General features: G+C 45.5%; 1 protein-coding gene across 7 annotated transcripts in view; it reads left to right on the top strand.

The window, feature by feature from the left end:
* Positions 1-22,156, top strand: part of CHD7 (chromodomain helicase DNA binding protein 7) — a 616,542-nt gene that overhangs the window by 90,874 nt on the left and 503,512 nt on the right. For all 7 annotated transcript variants that reach the window (XM_033933452.1, XM_033933447.1, XM_033933448.1 and 4 more), the window contains exon 3: positions 19,912-21,720. In XM_033933452.1, the coding sequence (XP_033789343.1) occupies positions 20,089-21,720 (1,632 nt within the window). In that variant the 5' untranslated portion in view covers positions 19,912-20,088. The remainder of the gene's footprint in view (positions 1-19,911; positions 21,721-22,156) is intronic.

The following is a 22,156-nucleotide window of genomic DNA, read 5'->3' as shown; positions in this document are numbered from 1 at the left end:
AGTGGCAGTAGAGGGGCTGGGAGAGATGCCTGGATCTCTCAATACAGATGGACAGTGAGAGAGAGAGAGAAAGAAACACATTGCCAATAGGGGTGGAGGAGAGAGGAAGAAAAGTTGAACTCATGGAAAAACAGAGAGAGAGATGTTGGTTGGGGAAGGGAATGGGGTCTGGAGGAGAGGAAGCATGTAGGAGAAAGAAAGAAAGAGTGTATGCACAGTCAGAAGGAAATCACCACACAACAAAGGTAGGAAAAATAATTTTATTTTCAATTTAGTTTTGTGTCAGTTTTGTGAATTAATAGCTGCTGTCTATATTTTGCTCTATATTTGTCTATTTTTCTATAGTTGTTAACTGATTGCTTGATCTCTGAAAAACCCCCTAAAATATAAATGCTGATTAACATTTTCTCTGCCTACAGGGTGCTTTGTGGTTTTTAAAAATTTTGTGGTTACCATTATGTATTACCATTATATTGTATGTATAGTATACCCCTGCAAATTCACAGTACGCGATTTGCGGACTCAGTAATTTGCGAGTTTTTCCACAACCTACAACGCTTCCAGTCATAGATACCAGTTGCCCTCAGTCAGCGTGCATTCTGCAGTGAGCATAGTTCCTCCCCCTTCCCTTCTAGCAAACAGTCGCGTGAGCACAACTCCTCTCTTTTCCCTTGCACATTGTCCCATGGTGTCAGTCACACAGTGGAGGAGTTTCTTTCTTGCAAGCTCTGTCAGTCGACCTTCTCTCCCATCACCCAGAACTTGCCTTTACATCATCCGCATCATTCCCTTCTCTGGTGCTCGTCTCCTCTGCCACAACAGTTGTACACCTTTCCAGAAACAGGAAGCAACCTCGGAAGAGGGTGGGACCCCAGAGAAGGGAATGATGTGGGTGATGTAGAGGCGAGTTTACAGTATTTGCAGTTTTATGAAATTTGCGTGGGCTACAGGAATGTAACCCCCATGAATTTTGGGGGAATACTTTATATGAAAAATGGAAGAAATTATGTTACAATTAGTACTATTATGGGGGTGGGTCTGGGGTGGAGCTTGGGCGGGTCTAGGGCGGAGATTGGTGGGGGTACTTGGTTGGTATTTGTTAGGCTTAGGGGTACTTTGCTTGAAGAAGTTGAGAAACACTGTACTACAGGATAGGGTCATAAGACAAATTATCCTTGGATACCTGCCCTTCTGTATTGAAGGGGAATATCTTCTGTGCTCATACCCACAAAAATTCCTCATAGTGAAGAACATTCTGAAACTAAAGTAAGTTCAAGGAGCCATGATTTTCAAAGCCCCTTATTGGCTGAGGCAAAAAGTTCTGCTTTTGCTGGACCTTTCCGTTAGAAGTTCTTTGAGACTGGATCATTTTCCAGTGTTGATCAAGCAAGAACAGGGCACACTATTGCATCCCAACATAGTCCCAAGACTTCACAGCTTTGATGCTGAGAGATTGATGTTATCTTTCTTGAACTTGTTTGATGGTGTCTTACAGGTCTATTTAGTTGCCTGAAGGATTTCATTAAGAGAGCATATGGTTTTTAAGTAGAAGAGCTTTGGTTTGTGAATGAGGTAGAGATCTATTCATTTTCCCTACAAAAAACTGCTTGAATATCTATTACATCTATCAGAGGCATTTCTCAAGACCTATTTGTTAAGGGTTCATGTTAGTGCAGTTGGAACTGCTTATGAGGTAGAGGTTAAACACATTTCTGTACAGTCTTTAGTTCACTTCATGTAGAGCTTGTTACTTTTGAAACTGTTCATCAAGCCTCTGACAGTGTCATGAGACCTTACCCTGCTGATGAAAGCTCCCTTTGATCTGCTAGATATCTGCCACTTGAAATATCTGACTTTGAAGGGGTTACTTGAAATACTTTGGGGATTACTTTTGGCTTGCAGGGTTAATGAGCTCCAAGCACTAGTACCTGATCTCCTTTATACTAATTTTTTAAAATAGTGGTTATATGTAACTAAAAAGTCTTTACCACAGATTTTTCACTGTAATGTAGGGACTCCTCAAAATGGCCAGGCACTGCTGAACTCACTGAGTTAGGCTGGCAATTGTCTGAGGCTCCCATTCAGTTAACCTCTACTTGTGTAATCTTAGTGCTATCATCCAAACTCTGTAGTTTTTTGAACAGCTTTCTTTAATAACTTGAAGTAAAGAATAAACACTCACAGTTTGATGATTTCAAGGCAGTTCAACTTTGTTTACAGAATCTTCTCACTCATCCAGCACATCCTTGTCCAAGGGGAAGCTGGAAGTGTGTCCACACACCTTGTGGGGAATAGCACTGCTCTAGACTTAGATACTTAACCTAAATAATATTAGGTTATCAGAAAATAAAGGGTGAAAACCTAGTGAGACAATGTTAGACCCAAATTTTCATGCAGCCATCTGGTCTCACAAAATGGATACTGTTCTCTCCCAGACTGAAGAAGAAGGCGGACTCCAGCATGCTGCAGTCACACCCTCTGGGAGTAGCTATGCACTCTGGGAGATTGAGTCCATAGAGCACACTTTGTTTATACATTTTTGAACAAACACTCGTATATTTGTTTTATACAAGAAACTGCTCGCATGAAATGGGTGCAGAACAGTACCCTTCTAAAGCTTTTTCCTAAAGTTGTCAACCTTAACCAGTTATTAATCCTTCCAGCTTTTTTCCTAGAACATATGCCATAAGTTTTGGACTACGATAGGCTTGGCCTTCTATATGAAGCAGATAAAAGTCCACCCAGTATTTTGATTCTTTTGACACAAACAGGATGACGATCACTCTTGACAAATACATATTTTCCATTTGACTGGCAGAATATATTTTTTCATTGAAGCTCAGACTGGGTTGACTTTAGAGGCTCCTGTCATGGTTCATAATGTTAGAGTTACAGCTACATCTGTGTCAGTAGCCCACTTGAGATAAGTTTCCATAGAGTTGCAGAGCTGCACAATGTGACAGATGTGGCCAAAAAGTCCTGCAGAATTTATTTGGGGTTTAGAGACAGCTTTAAACAGGCTGTTCAAACTACATGGACCAGCATCTATAAAATGGTAGTATCAATATATACAAACGTAGCACATCTTAAGACAACTGGCAACTGAATTCAATGATTTAAAATTGTTGCAGAAGCTGCTTTTGGATTTAAATGAACTACTGTTAAATGACATCATTTGTGTCTTGTCTGCCTTTGATGTGTCAACAAGAGTCTTGTCTGCTGATCAGATTCCTACTACCTGCAATGTTCTTCCGTCACATCCCTAGTTGCTTAAGCATCTTACTGTTAATGCAAAAGATTCGTCCATCATTGCTGGCATCAAGGAGCATTTCCATCATTTAATAGGCACTTATTTTCCTGTTCATCCACTACACTTTGTTGGTTCTCTTCTACCAATTATCTTCCCATATGATGTTAAGATGCAGGCAACCAAATTTGTAGGAAAATTGTACCAAAGCCAAATCAAAATGGAAGACTCTATTTGTGATTTACAAACAATTGATCAGAATATTGTCTCATTTTATACTTTAATAAAAATATTTAAATATAAGTGTTTGAGGCTTGTGCAAATGAGGAAGGACACCTCAGGGATGGGGTGGGGACCGGGCCTAAGGGGATAAGGCAGGGATAGGACCAAATTTTGTTACCATGTCATTCTCTACTTTGAACTTATCCTTCCTAGGCTATTCTTTTTCAGCTGCAGACTACCATCCCCCCCCAAAAAAACATAAAAGAATAAAATGATTGTCACCAAAGATATTGATATCTGCCTGTTGTGACATCACTTCTTGTCTTCTTCTCTGTGATGTTGAGGGCAGCCTTTAGCTAGGGTGTTCCAAGAATGAGGATTCAGTCTTGCGTGTCTTTGGAGAAGGTAAAATTATCTGTAGTAGGTGTTCTCCAAGGAAAGCAAGACTTCAATCCTCACAACCTTCCTACCCATTTTACTAGTAGTAGATTGTAGAGGTCTCGCCCATCAGTAGCAGGTGGGAACAGGCGTGCATGTGCAGTGAGATGGTCCAAACACTTCTGGAAATGTTGCCGAGGTATTGTTTCCTAAGCCAAGCTAGATTGCTGCTATTACTAATTATTTCTATAGCGCTACTTTGATGGCTACCCATGCATGGGGATTCAAGTTCATAGGCAACACCTACGACAGCTGAGTAACTTAATTTGTTCTAACCTTTTCTGAAAAAAGCATATTATAGTTTACATAACCTCACGCTCTTCATTTAGCTTCATATTAATTTACAGTGTGCATACCTTCCTTTGATCCTGCAGTTTTCTCAGTGGGAATGGATCTTGACCCCCCCTCCCCACACACATATACCTTATAGTTCTCTGCTGGATTTTTTTTCCTTCAATAGGCAATTTAAATACATTTGAACAAAAATTCAAACAAATTGAGGTTCATCTTTCCCCTCCATAAAATTTAAAACTGGCCCTAAAAACGTAAGACAGCATTTGCTGTATGTCCCGGTGTGACTTATTCAATTTTAAATCACACACAATGAAAAGTAGAGCAAGTCATTAAAACTTGACAAAAAAGTAAAATACCATCATTCTTTCTCAGAATGCATTTTGCCATTATTTCAACTTTATTGGAGTTTCTTTAAGATGCTTTTAAATGCATATGGGTTGTCTGAAAAGGGAAAACAACAAATTCCAAGAATGTTTGAGATTCCATCTCTTTCTTTTTAAATGCTTTGTTGGTTCTTCAGCATGATGATGGGCTGATTAAAACTCGAGAAACTAGAATGTGTTAAATCTCCCAGAGTGTGTTTTTCTTTCTTTTTTTTGTTTAACTCCCCTGTTATCTAATTAGAATTTGCTTCAGAAGCTGCTGGCTATATAAATAGGTACATTTTGCTTCCTTACCCCCTCACACACAGTTTTTGTGACTGAAAAACCAGTGGTGGTCTGTTATGATTGTTAGAGAATGACATGGGAACAAAGTTTGTCCCCTGTCCCTGCCCTGTCCTTGTGAGCTGTGTCTGATAGTGCTGCCCGATTCAGGAAAAAAAAATTTTGATTAGATTCAGCCTATTGAATTGATTTTTCTGCCCAATTGGGTGGTTTTTTAAAAAACATCCTGGTGGGTTTATTTTATAACCTCTTCACCCCTTTTATAGCCTCTTCACCCTCTTTGCCTTCTCCTAACCACACTGGCGCTGTGGTGTAAACAAACAAAAAAAACTTTTCCTCTTTCTGTTAAATCCTAACTTACATTTGCAGTCTAACACCAGCTCTGGGAGGATACACGTTTCAAATCTGACATATTGTAATCACAAAACAGAAAATAAAATGATTTTTTTCTACCTTTTGTTGTCTGGTCATTATTCAAATCTTTTTTTTTTTTTTAAATTATTTGTATTTAACACCAAAACAAATCAAGAAATAACTTCTTGTTCAGAATATTGAGTAAGACATTACAATATATAATAAACGTATATAAAATAAAAAGGAAATAGTTTTCTTAATCAGTCTTTAGTCCATTATATATATAGATCAAAGAATCTTAGTGAGTGAAATAAGGAAAATGGAATCACATCCAATTAAACAACAAATTCACAATTTCCTGACTGTGGTTACAGGAATATCTTTAAATATTAACTTGGTGTTATTGGATCCCCTTCTAGGCGTTTCATAGAGAGAAATCCTGTCAGCTGAGTTGATTCAATAAGTATATATGTATTTGATCTATATTTTACAATACATTTACATGGGTATCACAGAAAGAAAATGCCCCCCACTGCTGCTACCCCTAGTTTAAGGAGCAGGAACTGACATCGACGTTTTTGGGTTTCCTTCATCACATCTGGGAACATCTGTATCTTATGTCCAAGAAATTCTTTATCTCTATTTTTGAAAAACAATTTCAGTAACCAATTTTTATCAGGTGTTAATACCACTGTGAGTAAAAGAGTAGCGGGTTTTACTAATTCCTTGAGAGATGTTTCCAAGATTGATGTTGCGTCCATTTGAGAATTCTAGTTTTGTACCAACAGAGAAGATTCTTCTTTTTGTTTTAATTGGAAGATAGAATACTTGTAGGAAAGGAGGAAGCATATCTTCAGGAATATTTAATATTTCAATTAGATATTTTTTCAACATCTCTTTTGCGGATATCATTGAAGTTTTAGCAAAGTTCAGAATTCTTAGATTGAACGAGAGATACTTTCAATTTTCCTTCTTAAATTAGTGTTATCTCTAATTAAAGTACCCTGCACCTATTTTACTTCTAATAATTCCTTTTCAATAGTGTCCACTTTAGTTTTCAATAAAGAGGTATCTTCTTTAACAACTTTAAATTCCTCCTTTTGTTCCAAAACTTTTATTTCCAATTCTAGTATTTGTGGGGATACAGTCTGTCCCAGGCTTGCAACTAGGTCCCAAATAGAATCCAGGGTAACATTAGAAGATTTTAAAGAAGCAAATGTACCTGGTTGTATTTATTGAGTTTCCCCAGTCACAGGGCTTCTCTCTCTTCTGCCTTGTTTGTCTGGCTGCTCCATCGTTGTTTCTGCCCCAGGATTAAGTTCGTCCGGAGCCAAGCTCAAAATAGCCTCCCGGGATAGAGAATCCACCTCTTCAGATAGACTGTCGTCCCGCGGTGAGCTGGCTCCCTGCGGCTGTGGAGGCGGGAACCTTGCGTCGGGGCTCAACATTGCCTTGAGCCCAGGGAGGGTCACTGCCGCCTCACTCATTGCCGGAACCTCCAGCGGGGAAATTCCCGACAAAACTCACTCCTGCTGTAAGCGCCTCAGAAATTCATCAATAGTCGCCATAGGAGGGGTGTCTGAGCGTCGCGAGGCTCCAGCAGCGCTCCTGCCCCTTCTCTTCGGCATTTTCGTAGCGTGAAGGTAAAGTGGGGAAACTATTCTGTGAGCATCACACAGTCATTCCATTGCGGATATCTTGGATCCATTATTCAAATCTTGTTGATCCCAGGCTCTGGTTGTCTTCTGATAACTTGCTTGCCAGGGTCTCCTTCTTTCTCTGTGCTAACCATCCATCTGCCATCTCTGTCCTCCCCTTCCTCCCCCCCACCCACCCCCAGAGGTCTGGCATCTTTCCTTTTTTTCGTCTCCATCCACAGATCCACCTTTTCTCAACTACCCTTTCATCTAGCATCTTTTCCTCCTTCCCCACCACCATCTCTCCCTTTCTTTTCTCAACTACCCTCTTATCCAGTATCTCTATCCCCCCTCCACATCATCCCTTGTGTCCAAGTTTCCAAGTTTATTAATTTTTAATATCCCGACCATCAAGTGAATATCTGGCCGGTTAACAATGTTTTGTATAGGCTAAAAATGTTATAAGCTAAAGTGAACATAGATGACATAGACTAGACAAACTGGATAGTGAGGAAAGTGAGGGGAGGAGGGGAGAAGTTACAAAATTTAGTGAAAGAGGGGGGGAGGGGAAGGGGTAGAACGTGAGGGATAGGGTGACATTGTTGGAGCAAGTACTTATTCGCAGTAAGAGGTAGAAAAAGGGAGAGAGAGAGACAAAAAAAAAAAGATTTGTTCCTTTGCTCCCTAAATCCCATCGCCTTAGGGAGAGCGCCTTTGCGAAGGAGCCTTGAGAAGGAGCCCAGGCAGCCTAGCAGCAAATCTAACTCTAAAAAATAAAACCAAGGTACTTTTCTTCTCTTCTCATTCTTCTCTCTCTCTCTACTCTTTCAGCTAGCTGCACGCCGGGCACCATTCCCAATCACCGAGGGATCATAGGAGCAAGGAAAAAGAAATGGCGGCTGCAGGAACCCAGCAGAGCTACCCAGTGTACTGCACCGAGTGTCATATGTATGACTACCTCTCCTCCGGGAGGCAGGCGTACATATGCGATCGATGCCAGGAACTGGATAGCCTGAGGAAGGAGGTCTGGAGACTGCAGGTCAGGGTCCAGGAGCTGGAGGGACTACGCACCATAGAAGAACTGTGCTGGACAACTGAGGATACCACCAGAGAGAGCCACATCACGGAGCAAGTTAGAGAGCTCGAGAAATTCATCGAGGAGGCCTGCAGGATGGTGGAGGCACAGGACCACCAGCAAATCAGAAGGGTACCAACAGTTGGAGGACAGAATCCACCAGACGCCATGGGAGTAGGACCTTGCGGAGGATCTGGACAGGCAGAGGAGGTGGAGACCCAACAAAACCCAGAGGAGGGATTAGCGGACCGCGCCACTGATACAGAGCTGAGACCAGAGAGACAACTGAGGAAGGGGAAATCTGCAATCATAGTGGGAGACTCAATCCTGAGAGAAGTGGACAGTCACATAGCAGGAGGGAGAGAGGACCGACTAGTGACATGCCTCCCGGGGGCAAGAACGAAGGACGTCATCGACAGAAATGAGAGAATCTTGGTAGGAGCTGAGACGGAGGAAACAGCAGTAGTAATCCACGTTGGAACCAACGACATCAGCAGGAGGAACTACAACAGGATTACACTAACTGAGCAGTTCAAGATCCTGGGGAGGAAACTGAAGCTGAGGACAAGGAAGATAGCCTTCTCAGAGATCCTGCCAGTATCGAGGGCAAATGCAAGGAGGCAGACCGAGCTGCAGGCAATAAACGGCTGGCTGAGGAGATGGTGCGAAGAGGAGGGTTTCCACTTTGTGCAGAGCTGGACAACTTTTTTGGGGAAGAACAAGCTCTACAGGAGGGACGGACTGCACCTGAGCACGGCTGGGATGAGGATGCTGGCACGCAACATCCAGAGCTGCATAGACTTGGCTTTAAACTGAGGAGAAGGGGAACGTCGATAGTTGATCTGACCTCGACACATCGGACCAAAGTATCAAACAAGGATACTAAATCAGGAAATTGTAAAAGAGGGCTCGGGGCTGAGTGGGAACTTATGGAAAATGGACCCAAGGACGCAATGCAGGGGCCCAAAGCACAAATGAACCTTGCAAGCGGAATTAAGAGGGAACAACAAGAACCAGAGGGGCATCCAAACATGGGGAAGCAGGCTGAGGATGACACAGACGCACCGCAGGAAGGATGAACGTAACGAGGCTCGGGGGCTGGCGACCCATGAGGGGGTCAGCAGAAGCGCCAAACCACGAGGAGAACCAGCGAGGAAGGCAAACAACTGGGACTTAAATTGCTTATACACTAATGCTAGGAGCCTAAGAGCCAAAATGGGAGAGCTGGAAGTCATAGCCAGTAAAAAGGACTTGGGACATAATTGGAGTCACAGAAATATGGTGGACTGAGGACAACAAATGGGATGTGGTCATACCAGGGTACAAATTCTATAGGAGAGACAGGACACACAAGAAGGGTGGAGGAATAGCGATATATATAAAGGACTCCATTCCTTCAACCAGGATGGAAACAACAGTAAGGGCGGACGGCTTGGAATCACTATGGGTCAAGCTACAAGGGGGAACTGGAGCAGACATCAAATTGGGACTGTACTATCGCCCACCTGGACAACCGGAAACAATCGACCAGGACCTGGAGGCTGAATTGAGACAGGTATGCAAAAGCGGAAGTGTGGTGGTGATGGGGGACTTCAACTACCCTGGGATAGACTGGAGTATTGGACACTCAAACTGCACGAGGGAGACCAAATTCCTGGAGGCTACGAGGGACTGTTTCATGGAACAGCTGGTCACGGAACCAACACGGGGAGATGCCACTCTTGACCTAGTCCTCAACGGACTAGGGGGACCCGCAAAGGAGGTGGTGGTACTAGCGCCACTAGGAAACAGCGATCACAACATGATCCAATGCAAGCTAGGAAGTGGGTCATCAAAGGTGATAAGAACCACAACAATAGCACTCAATTTCAGAAAAGGAAATTACGATGCAATGAGGAATATGGTGGGAAAGAAACTCAGCGGCAACTCAGGGAGGATGGAGTCCGTAGAAAAAGCTTGGTCCCTACTCAAAGAAACGGTGAAAGAGGCACAGAACCTGTACGTCCCCAGGTTCAGGAAAGGGTGCAAAAAGAATCGAACAAAAAACCCAGTATGGATAACAAATGCAGTGAAAAAGGCGATAAGTGACAAAAAAGCATCTTTCAAAAAATGGAAAAAGGACCAAACAAAGGAAAACCAGAAGGAACACAAAGGACACCAAAGAGAATGTCACCGAGTGGTTAGGAAAGCAAAAACAGAATATGAGGAGAGACTGGCGGGGTAAGCAACAAACTTCAAACCATTCTTCAGGTACGTAAAGGGGAAGCAACCGGCCAGGGAAGAAGTGGGACCATTGGATGATGGAGACAAGAAGGGAGTGGTAAAGGAGGAAAAAGAGATAGCTGACAGGTTAAATAAGTTCTTCTCGTCAGTCTTCACGAGAGAGGAAACATCCAATATTCCAGAACCCGAGGAGATCATAAATGGGGACCAGGATGAAAAGCTGTTCCAACTAGAGGTAAGACAAGAGGATGTCCTCCGACAGATAGACAGACTAAAGAGCGACAAATCACCGAGCCCAGACGGCATCCACCCAAGGGTACTCAAAGAGCTAAGGAATGAAATAGCGGAACCACTTCGCCGAATATGCAACCTATCCTTAAAAACTGGGGAGATACCGGAGGACTGGAAAATAGCAAATGTCACGCCCATCTTTAAAAAGGGTTCAAGGGGTGTCCCAGGAAACTACAGGCCGGTAAGCTTAACCTTGGTCCCGGGAAAGATGATGGAAGCACTGATTAAGGACAGCATCTGTGAACACATAGAAAACAATGGACAACTGAGGGTGAGCCAGCACGGCTTCTGCAAGGGAAGGTCATGCCTCACAAACTTACTGTACTTCTTTGAGGGAATAAACAGTCAGATGGATAAAGGGGAATCCATAGACATCATTTACCTTGACTTCCAAAAAGCCTTCGACAAGGTACCCCACGAACGGCTGCTTAAGAAGCTATGGAACCACGGGGTGCAAGGGGATGTCCACTGATGGATCAAAAACTGGCTGGCAGGCAGGAAACAGAGGGTTGGAGTAAAGAGCCATTACTCAGACTGGCAATGGGTCACGAGCGGAGTTCCACAGAGGTCGGTGCTGGGACCGCTCCTGTTCAATATATTTATTAACGACCTAGAGGCGGGAACAAATTGTGAGGTTATAAAATTTGCGGATGATACCAAACTCTGCATCAGGGTTAGAACCGCGGAAGACTGTGAGGACCTGCAAAGGGACCTGACGACACTGGAAGAGTGGGCAAAAAAGTGGCAAATGAGCTTTAACATAGAGAAATGCAAGGTCATGCATGTAGGGAAAAAGAACCCGATGTTCAGTTACAAAATGGGCGGATCACTGCTAGGGGTAAGTAACCTTGAAAGAGACCTGGGGGTGATGGTAGACACAACATTGAAGGCGTCGGCACAATGTGCGACGGCCTCAAGGAAAGCAAACCAAATGTTGGGTATCATTAAGGGTATCACGGCCAGGACGAAGGAAGTCATCTTGCCACTGTACCGTACAATGGTGCGCCCGCATCTGGAATACTGTGTCCAGTACTGGTCGCCGTACCTCAAGAAGGACATGGCGGAACTTGAGGGAGTCCAGAGAAGAGCGACTAAACTGATAAAGGGTATGGAAAACTTCTCATATGCTGACAGGCTGAAAAAGCTGGGGCTATTCTCCCTGGAAAAGCGGAGACTTAGAGGAGACATGATAGAAAACTTCAAAATCCTGAAGGGCCTAGAAAAGGGTAGACAGGGACAGATTCTTCACAATGTGGGGAACCACAAGTACAAGGGGGCACTCGGAGAAATTAAAAGGGGGCAAGTTTAGAACAAACGCTAGGAAGTTCTTTTTCACCCAGAGGGTGGTGGACACATGGAACGCGCTTCCGGAGGCCGTGATAGGCCAGAGCACGTTACAGGGCTTCAAAGAGGGTTTGGATAGGTTCCTAGAGGATAAGGGGATTGAGGGGTACAGATAGGAGTTGAGGTAGGTTATAGGAATAGTCAAGGCCCATTGCACAGGTGATGGGCCAGGAGGGCCGCTGCGGGAGCAGACCGCTGGGCGGGATGGACCTCTGGTCTGACCCAGCGGAGGCAAATTCTTATGTTCTTATCTCTCTCCCTCTCCTCTATTTTTAGACCCATTATTTCTTCCCCCCAAAGTCCGGCATATGCATGTCTCTTTGAACCCCCCTTCCCTCCCTCCGTGTACTTCTACACCAGGGCCCATTCCCCTGAAGGTTTGTCCCCTCCCTGAAAGTCTATACTCCCCTGAAGGCCTGCACCCCACCCCTGAAGGCCGGCCTGTCCCCTCTGAAGGCCTGCACCCAAGGCCTGCCTGTCCCTCCTGAAGGCCTGTATACCCCCCCGAAGGACTGCACCCCGCCAGAAGGCCTGCGTGTTCCCTTGGAAGGCCTGTGCAACCCCCCCCCCGAAGGACTGTACCCACCAGAAGGCTTGCGTGTTCCCCCTTGCCTCCCGGCATCAATTTACCTAATTTCAGCAGCCTGGATAAGATCGCTAGTGCTAGCGATCTTTGCAAGCTGCCATCGGGTCTTCCGAGCTGCCTTCTCTCTGCTGCGGTCCCGCCCCTCCTCTGCCATCAGGGGAGGCCAGAGGGGAAGCCGGACAGAAGCACTTCCCGACTGACACTCCCCACTCGTCCTCTAAAGCAGGAGCGGCAGCAAGAGGCAGCGCTGCCGATCCTGCTTTAGGGAGCGAGGGGGGGAGGGTCAGTCGCCGAATAGGGAGGCCGATTTTTTTTTTATTTTTTTTTTAAATAGATTCGAACTGATTCACCTGAAATGAATTGGTGAATCGATGTGAATCGGGGCGCACTAGTGTCTGATACCATCTGTACAAACCTCAAATAGTTATGATTTTATATTTAAATCATTTTATTAAAGTTATAAAAAGAAACAATGTTCTGTACAACTGACATTTTATAAATCACAAATACAGAACAAGGATCAACAAAATCCCTCCCCACCTCCAATATCCCCTCTACTATTGAGATAATTGAACAAGCCAAGTTATTACAAAATGCTGCATAGAAAAATCATGCTAACGGAATACCTTGGGCACACACACACAACACAAATACCAAAAATGAGAAGTGAAACCAAAATTCCAAGAAGCCACACCTTGCATGTAGTACAAAACAAAAGAAATAGAAATAGCCATTTTATCTTATATTGTGCAAAACATAAAGATTGCACATGGTAGGGATAGTGTTAGGAGAGTGCCCTCTCTGGCCAGAGAGAGCCCTAAGCCTGTTGGAAGCTGAAGAAGGCACAGCCTGTTAGTGGGTTTTGTGGTCCCCAGTTATATCCAACACCAGCTCTGGCAGGATGCACATTTCAAATCTGATATATTCTAATCACAAAATAGAAAATTAAAGGTGGTTTTTTTTTTTTTTGTTTTGTTTTGTTTGTTGGATCATTTTATTTTTCAAATCTTTTTGGTCTCAGGCACTGGTTTGGTTCCTTCTATGTACCTCCCATCTTTTTTATTATTAGCACTTAAAATTACACATTCAAAGAAAAAGTTTTACATAGCAATCCAGTAAATAATATTCAATGTACATATTGTACTAGGCTAAATAACAAAGGATACCGACAAAAAGGCAGAACTAGTCAAAAGGTTCTGAGAGTGGTAACTCAATGACAAAGAACCTCTGTGAATACAAACACAAGTTCAAAGTAAGCTAATGAAATAAATATTAGTGAAATTGGGTAACCTTAGTGTGAGGAGTCAGCGAAAAGAGAAATTCTCCAGCGCTTCACACAGCAAGGCAGAGGCAACCATGCCCCTGTCTACACACCATCATTGGGTACCTCATGTGTGCTTTAAATCAAAAGTGTGAATCAAACCACAGTAAGTGACTAGTAAAACACGGATGAAATAAGTCAAAGAGACCACTCTGAGAACCCCCCTCCCAGCCAACTCCCCAAGAAAAATGACAACGGACTTAGCTTCAGGTAGTCTTCATAGATCATCCAGAAGAAGCAGGGGGAAAATCGATGCACCCCTGTATACCAAGTCCAACCAAGCCTGGTTTCGGGAACACAACGTCCCTTCCTCAGGAACCCATAGATAAGAGTCAGTGGCATAAGTCCTAGCCGGATGGAATGAGGGCAGAGCTAACAGAGCGGAGCGTGGGACGCGCTTAAAAACCGTTATAAGTGACATCACGCATTAAAGAGCCAATCATCACAGGGCAGGAAAAATTGAACAATATTAAACGATCGTGTTCCATTCGATGCTGTCAACAAAGGAAACAATTTACATACTATAGTCCACAAGCTGGAGGAGAAACCAAGATATTAGTAAATCCACAGGAGGCTGAAGTAATACAAGGAAATTAGAGAAAAAAATGAGAGAGAAAAACCTAATAAATTCATTCATAGGACCTTTCTAAGGAGCAATGGGAGCAGGTCTGGAGATCCTTTTACCGTCAAGGAAATATTGTAGATGTGAGGATTCATAAAAATATATCTACAGTATTTCCTTGGTAGGAAATAAAACATTTTTCAGGATAATCACAATTGAAAATTTGCTCCCACATCCAGACCTGATTGACAGAAAGTCAAAAACTTCCACCACATTTGTGTCTACATAATCAGGAAACACTGACACTCTATCAACCATGAAAGACACATTTCCCATTCTGTACAGTAGTAAAGTCTCAATATAGATTGTGTCCTGCAGAGAAACAAAGAAGATTAACAAAAAAGATCTCCCAGAAATATCATCAAACAGTTCCAGAATTATAGAAACATCTAAAGGTCTACCTGTCTTCATTCAGTTTCATATGTATATTGCCAAGGTTAAGTACCGTATTTTCACGTAGATAACACGCACCCGTGTAAAACACGCACACGGGTATAGCGCGCGGAAAACACAAATTTATGTACAGACATTTTTGTATACCGCGCACACCCGTATACCACGCATGCTGCCCGACTCTCCAGTCGCCCGCCCCGACTCTCCTCTGGCCACCCTGACTCTTCTTTCGCCCGCCCCGACTCTCCTCTCCCCCTTGAAGTCCTGTCCCCACCCTGAAAGCCTGATGCATCCCCCCGACGTCCGATGCATCCCCCCCCGCAGGACCGCTCGCACGCACCCCCACCCTGAAGGACCGCTCGCATCCCCACAGCCTCCCGACCCCTCCCAACATGTAGAAGCTCCTACCGGTGTCCTGCTGCTTCCCCTCTTGCCCCGCCGACTCCCCGACACGATCGTGGCAAAAGGGAGCCCAAGTCCTCTTGCCCCGCCGACTCCCCAACTCCCCGACAATATCGGGCCAGGAGGGAGCCCAAGTCCTCCTGGCCCTGGCGACCCCCCCCCCTAGTTGTTCGGGCCAGGAGGGAGCCCAAATCCTCCTGGCCACGGCGACCCCCTACCCCCACCCCGCACTACATTACGGGCAGGAGGGATCCCAGGCCCTCCTGCCCTCGACGCAAACCCCCCTCCCCCAAACGACCGCCCCCCCCAAGAACCTCCGACCGCCCCCTCAGCAGACCCGCGACCCCCCTGGCCGATCCCCCACGACACCCCCACCCCCCTTCCCCGTACCTTTCTGTAGTTGGCCGGACAGACGGGAGCCAAACCCGCCTGTCCGGCAGGCAGCCAACGACGGAATGAGGCCGGATTGGCCCATCCGTCCCAAAGCTCCACCTACTGGTGGGGCCTAAGGTGCCTGGGCCAATCAGAATAGGCCCGGGAGCCTTAGGTCCCTCCTGGGGGCGGGGCCTTGGGCACATGGTCGAGTTGGGCCCATGTGCCTCAGGCCCCGCCCCCAGGTGGGACCTAAGGCTCCCGGGCCTATTCTGATTGGCCCAGGCACCTTAGGCCCCACCAGTAGGCAGAGCTTTGGGACGGATGGGCCAATCCGGCCTCATTCCGTCGTTGGCTGCCTGCCGGACAGGCGGGTTTGGCTCCCATCTGTCCGGCCAACTACAGAAAGGTACGGGGAAGGGGGGGTGGGGGTGTCGTGGGGGTTGGCCAGGGGGGTCGCGGGTCGGCTGGGGGGGCGGTCGGAGGTTCTTTGGGGGGCGGTCGTTGGGGGGAGGGGGGTTTGCGTCGAGGGCAGGAGGGCCTGGGATTCCTCCTGCCCGTAATGTAGTGCGGGGTGGGGTTAGGGGGTCACCGTGGCCAGGAGGGTTTGGGCTCCCTCCTGGCCCGAAAAACTAGCGGGGGGGGGGGGTCGCCAGGGCCAGAAGGACTTGGGCTTCCTCCTGGCCCGATATTGTCGGGGAGTTGGGAAATCGGCGGGGCAAGAGGGCTTGGGCTCCTTTTTGCCCCGATCGTGTCGGGGGGGCAAGAGGGCTTGAGCTCCCTCTTGCCCCGATCGTGTCGGGGAGTCGGCGGTCCTTCGGGGTGGGGGTGCGGGTGCGTGCGAGCGGTCCTGTGGGGGGGTGAATCGGCTGTCGGGGGGGGGGGGGAACTATGCAAAAAAAATTTTGTACAACGCGCTCACGCGAATACCGCACAAGGGTATGCACGGTTTGTAAAAACACGTATAACGCGCGCGTTATATGCGTGAAAATACGGTAATATATATTTTTGAATAGGAGACATATTTGTCACAGGAACCTTCAAAACTTTTGTCAAATCAGGACTAATAATATGGCAACAGGAAAATTCAACTTTCTGTGTGTATTCTCCAGATTTTCTGTTTTCCATATCATAAATATCCTGTCACTTGTTGAGAAATACCAGACTATTACATGGATTTTTCTACATTTTCAATCCTCGATGTATGAGTTAAAAGAAATTGTAGCAAAACTGAAGAATACCTTGTGTTGGCTCTTTAGACCAGTGATTCCCAGCCCTGTCCTGGAGGACCACTAGGCCAATCAGGTTTTCAGGATACCCCTAGTGAATATGCATGGAGCAGATTTGCATGCCTGGCACCTCCATTATATGCAGATCTCTCTCATGCATATTCATTAGGGCTATCCTGAAAACTTAACTGGCCTGGTTGTCCTCCAGGACAGGTTTGGGAACCATTGCTCTAGACTACAGCATTCTACAGAATGTCCATATCCACAGTCAGTTTTGAGGGGACCTAATGCTGTCAGATCTTCCAGGCCTTGAAAGGCAGTATCAACAGACTTTCCCTGTTCTCTACTCTCCCCACCATGGGCTTCCATTGACTGGTCACTCCCATTGTTGCAATAACCAGGTTAAAAAAAGAACCCACATTGAGCAAAAAGTGGCTCCTGGTGCTGGAGCCCTGCCTGTACTGCTGGGCAGGGTCCTAATGCTGGCTGAAGGCAGCAAGGATGGATGCAGAAACAAGACAGAAAATCTGAGGTGTAGAACCTTGGGCCTCTGCTAAGCCCGGAAGTGCCTGCAGCTTGAGCACTCTGGGATCAGCAGGACTTGGGCTGCTGAAGAGAGAGGCTCCAGTCTAGCTTGGTCCCAATGGTTGTGGCAGCTGTTAGTTCATGTGCCAGCTGCTGAGAGGGGAAGTTATGCTGATTCGGTGCACACCTTTCTTCCAGCAGGGCCTTGGCTATGAATGGGGTTTGTGAGAGATTGCCAGAGGGGCAGTGATCATGTGGGGGACCCTGGCAAAGTACTTGAGCTTCAAGGGAGTCCCTGGCAGTGACTAAGCCACAAAGCCCTGCAAATAGCAGTGCGGGTGCTGCAGGAGTTGCATTTACTGGCGGGTAAACCAGCAACAAAGAAGTGTGTTGTGTGAATGTGGGAGTGTGGCTGGCAACATTTTGCTCCCTCCCCCCACCCTGTGATTCCAGCGGCCCCGCCATGTGGGTTAACAGCACCAGTGGCAAACGCGCCCCCCCCCCCCCCCTCATTCTGGTTGACACAGAATACCATCCTCCCTAATTTCTCTCATGCCTATTTTACTTTCAGGAGCCATAGCATCAGCCACACCATAATGAAATATCTTCAGAGGCTTACACCAAGGCCTTCCTTCTGCCGAGTTCCTCCTTGATGTAACTTTCAGTTTTGTAAAACTGCAAGTTGCATACTTAAAGTTTTGCAAAACTGGAAGTTACCTCAGAGAGGGACTCAGCAGAAGCCTAGGTGCAGATCTCTGAAGATATTTCTTCATGGCGTGACTGAGGCTCTGACTCCTGAAGGTAAAATAGGCACGAGGAGAGCTGGGGAGGAGATGCTGACACAGGTGCAATTTTTTTTTAACCGTGGGAGTATGATTTTTTTATCGCTCCCACGGGGTGATTACAAGATCTTGCTCCTGTTCCCGCGGTAAACTGGCTGCAATTTTTCCCATTCCCACGGGAACCCATCCCGCGAGAACTGACGGCAGCCATTCAGGGAACGGTGCAGGCCCAGGCTGGAGCACTAAAAGCTCACGCCTGCCTTGTGCACCGCTGGACCAGCACAATTTAAAGGGGGGGTGGGTCTGTGGGCTGGATTAAAAAACTAAGGCTAGATATGGCCAGTGGGTTGTAGTTTGCTCATGTCTGTGTTAGAATGTAGTCATGAAAGGGTCCTGTAATGTTATTAGTTACTACTTTGCAGGGGGGGGAGGGGGGTAAGGGAGGTGAATGAGGAACCCAGTGATTGAACTTCCTTTGCCTGCCAGAGAGAAATACTGGTCCAGAATAGATCTGCAGTAGGCATGGGGGCCATATCAATGTTAAAAATACTGTTTATGCTGCTGCTCTATAGTATTACAAGCTTTTAAATTATTTTTGCTTGCTAGTTAAATCATTTTTTTAAAACATACCGTAATTGAATAGTGTAAAGATACTAAACTAAACCTTAGGTTTGTATACCGCACCATCTCCGCATGCGCAGAGCTCGGTACGGTTTACAGAGGTTAAGAGGAAAGGAATTACAAAGAAGGGATATAGGAGAGGGACTGAGAAGATAGAGAGGTGCAGGGTACTAGAGAAGGGGAGGAGATTAGATTTTTGAGAAGAGCCAAGTTTTCAAGCATTTACGGAAGGATTGGAAGGAGCTAGAATTTCTGAGCGGGGATGAGAGGTTGTTCCAGAGTTCCGTGGTTCTGAAGGGGAGGGATGTTCCAAGTTTTCCTGCGCGGGATATACCTTTTATAGATGGGAAAGATAGTTTCAGTTTTTGGGAGGGTCTAGAAGAGAGCGGGTTTGATGAATTCCAGAAGAGTGGGATAACGGGAGGAAGGACGCCATGTAGAATCTTGAAGGCTAAGCAGGCACATTTATAGAGGACTCTGGAGTATACTGGGAGCCAGTGAAGCTTAGAGAGGAGTGGGGAAATGTGATCGAACTTGCCTTTTGCGAAAATAAGCTTGGCAGCGGCGTTCTGAATTAGCTGAAGTCTATGGAGGTTTTTCTTAGTTAGGCTTATATAGATGGAGTTGCAGTAGTAGAAAGATGGAAAGTTTAATGGTAATTTTGTTTTATGGTAATTTATTTAAAGCTTTAATTGCTAAGCCCTACTTCTGTGCTAGTTAAATTTTATTGTTGTTTGATTTCTGAATGAGTGGCATTCATATTCCTTCCTGATGGTTGCACAGTCCTGTAGCTGTTTTAGCTAACTTTAGCTTATTATGGCCCCTAATGCTGCTGCTTGCTCATCTGATTACACTGCTCAGGGGAATAAGGGTAAAGACACTCTTGGTAACCAGAGCATTTTCAGAGCTTTCATCCAGCAGATGGGCTGCCTGGCTATATTCATACATCTGTCTGCCTACTGTGGCAGCTGATGCTTTGGCTGCATATTATGTTCTTTTGTTCTGTTCCATCCAAGAATGGAAAGCTTGGAATTGTAATGAATGAATTAATATAAGGTTAAGATTTGAGTTTAGCTTGCCCTATGAGTAAACCATTATTATAAAGCTTCTGATACAAGGTGTAATGAGTGTTTTTTTTTTAAGCTATCAGAATTTAGAAAGAGCTGCTTTGAGGAAGGTTGGAGATGAAGATCAGAACCCGAAATGTAGTTGAAGCATTCATATTTGTATCTGTCAATTTAATAATTTGCTCATCCTTTCTTTTGCAGGACCTGTATACAGGCTTTCCCTGACACTGCACAGTCCAGAAGAATTAAAGAAATATGGAATGACATGGAGGAGATTAGCTGAGGATTAAAGTCTTTTGAAGACAAACACCTCAGTGAGGTGAAGCACATCAAAGCTTGTTCTGTTTGTGGCTCTGAGTAGCCACATGCTTTAATAACATGGCAGATCCGGGAATGATGAGCTTGTTTGGTGAAGATGGAAATATTTTCAGTGAGGGGCTTGATGGTCTTGGAGAATGTGGCTATCCTGAAAATGCAGTAAATCCTATGGGACAACAAATGCCCATGGATCAAGGATTTGGTTCTTTACAGTCGCCTCTGCATCATACCCCTACAAATCAGAATCAAGCAAAGCTGACCCATTTTGATCATTATAACCAATATGAACCTCAGAAAATGCATTTGATGGATCAGCCTAGCAGAATGATGACAAATGCCCCTGGGAATGGCATAGCATCTCCACACTCTCAGTATCACAGCCCATCAGTTCCCCATGGTGGTGGTCAGATGGGAGTATATCCTGGCATGCAGAATGAAAGGCATGGACAACCGTTTGTGGACAGTGGTTCTCTGTGGGGATCGAGGGCTGTGCAGGTGTCGGACCAAGTGAGGGCTCCTTATCAGCAGCAGCCATCAGCACCCTCTGGTCCCCCAGGTTCAGGCCACCCCCAGCACATTCAACAGATGGGAAATTACATGGCTCGTGGAGATTTTTCAATGCAGCAGCATAGTCAGTCACAGCAGCAGAGAATGAACCAATTTTCTCAAGGTCAAGAGAATCTTAATCAGGGAAATCCATTTCTTGGCACCTCAGGACCAGGCCACTTGTCTCATGTGCCCCAGCAAAATCCCAGCATTGGATCTTCTCTGCGTCATTCTGTCCAGCAATTTCATCACCACCCCTCCTCCACTCTTCATGGGGAACCTGTTGCCCACAACCCTAGATTTTCCCCAAATCCTCCTCAGCAGGGTGCTGTTAGGCCACAGACCATTAATTTTAATTCTCGGACCCAGGCAGTACCCTCACCTACTATAAACAACTCAGGGCAGTATTCGCGGTATCCTTACAGTAGTAACCTGAATCAGGGATTAGTTAACAATACAGGGATGAATCAGAATTTAGGCCTTACTAATAGTACCCCCATAAATCCATCAGTACCTAGATACCCAAATGCTGTAGGATTTCCTTCAAACAGTGGTCAAGGACTAATGCACCAGCAGCCCATGCATCCCAGTGGCTCACTTAACCAAATGAACACACAAACTATGCATCCTTCACAGCCTCAGGGAACCTATGCCTCTCCACCTCCCATGTCACCTTTGAAAGCAATGAATAATCCAGCAGGCACCCCCCCTCCACAAGTTAGGCCTGGTAGTGCTGGAATACCATTAGAGGTTGGAAATTACCCAAATATACCCCATCCTCAGCCTCCACACCAGACCCCTGGGAACATGGGGATTGGACAGAGGAATATGGGCCCTAGAAGCATGCAACAGTCTCAGCCATTCTTAGGCATGTCTTCAACACCAAGGGAGATGGGTGGGCATATGAGACCAAATGGTTGTCCTGGCGTTGGCCATGCAGATCCACAGGCAATACAAGAGCGACTTATACCTGGCCAGCAGCACCCTGGTCAGCAGACATCTTTTCAGCTGGCAACTTGTACTCCTTTGCAGCCTCATCCTACAATACATCACCAGTCTTCACCACCACCACATTCTCATCATCAGCCATGGACACAACTTCACCAGTCACCCCAAAACACACCTCAGAAAGTGCCTGTCCATCAGGTAAGTTTCTCACTAAAAATGACTCCACTTTAAATGGTATATTGAAAATTTGTCACAAAGACACTGCATGAATTCTTATACTGATTGCTTCATTGTAAGTGGTTTCCCTGTGTGTTTGCTATCTTTGTGGCTTTTATGCACCAAACTGGCCGAGACTTTTCTCAAGAAACAAACTGAACTTCCTGCCATGCATGCATTACAGTGATTTTGTAAGATAGACACTATGGTTTACTAAACAGGAAGTTACATTGGTAATATGTCTGTGAAGCAGTTGTGTATTATTGTGGTGAATTTTTTGTATATTAAATTTGGTCTGAGAAAGAAGAAAGATAACTAACTTGAAGGTTTGGGTTGAGCTAATTGCTGAACCTTTGTAAAGCAAATCTATATCAACTAAAGCAGGCCTAAAGTGGCAATATCTGGCTTGAGAAAGTTA

The sequence above is a fragment of the Geotrypetes seraphini genome, chromosome 2 (assembly GCF_902459505.1).
Source record: "Geotrypetes seraphini chromosome 2, aGeoSer1.1, whole genome shotgun sequence".
In the NCBI taxonomy this organism is placed as follows: domain Eukaryota; kingdom Metazoa; phylum Chordata; class Amphibia; order Gymnophiona; family Dermophiidae; genus Geotrypetes; species Geotrypetes seraphini.
Note: the sequence above shows the minus strand (reverse complement) of the source record. Positions and strands in the feature narration are given on the sequence as shown.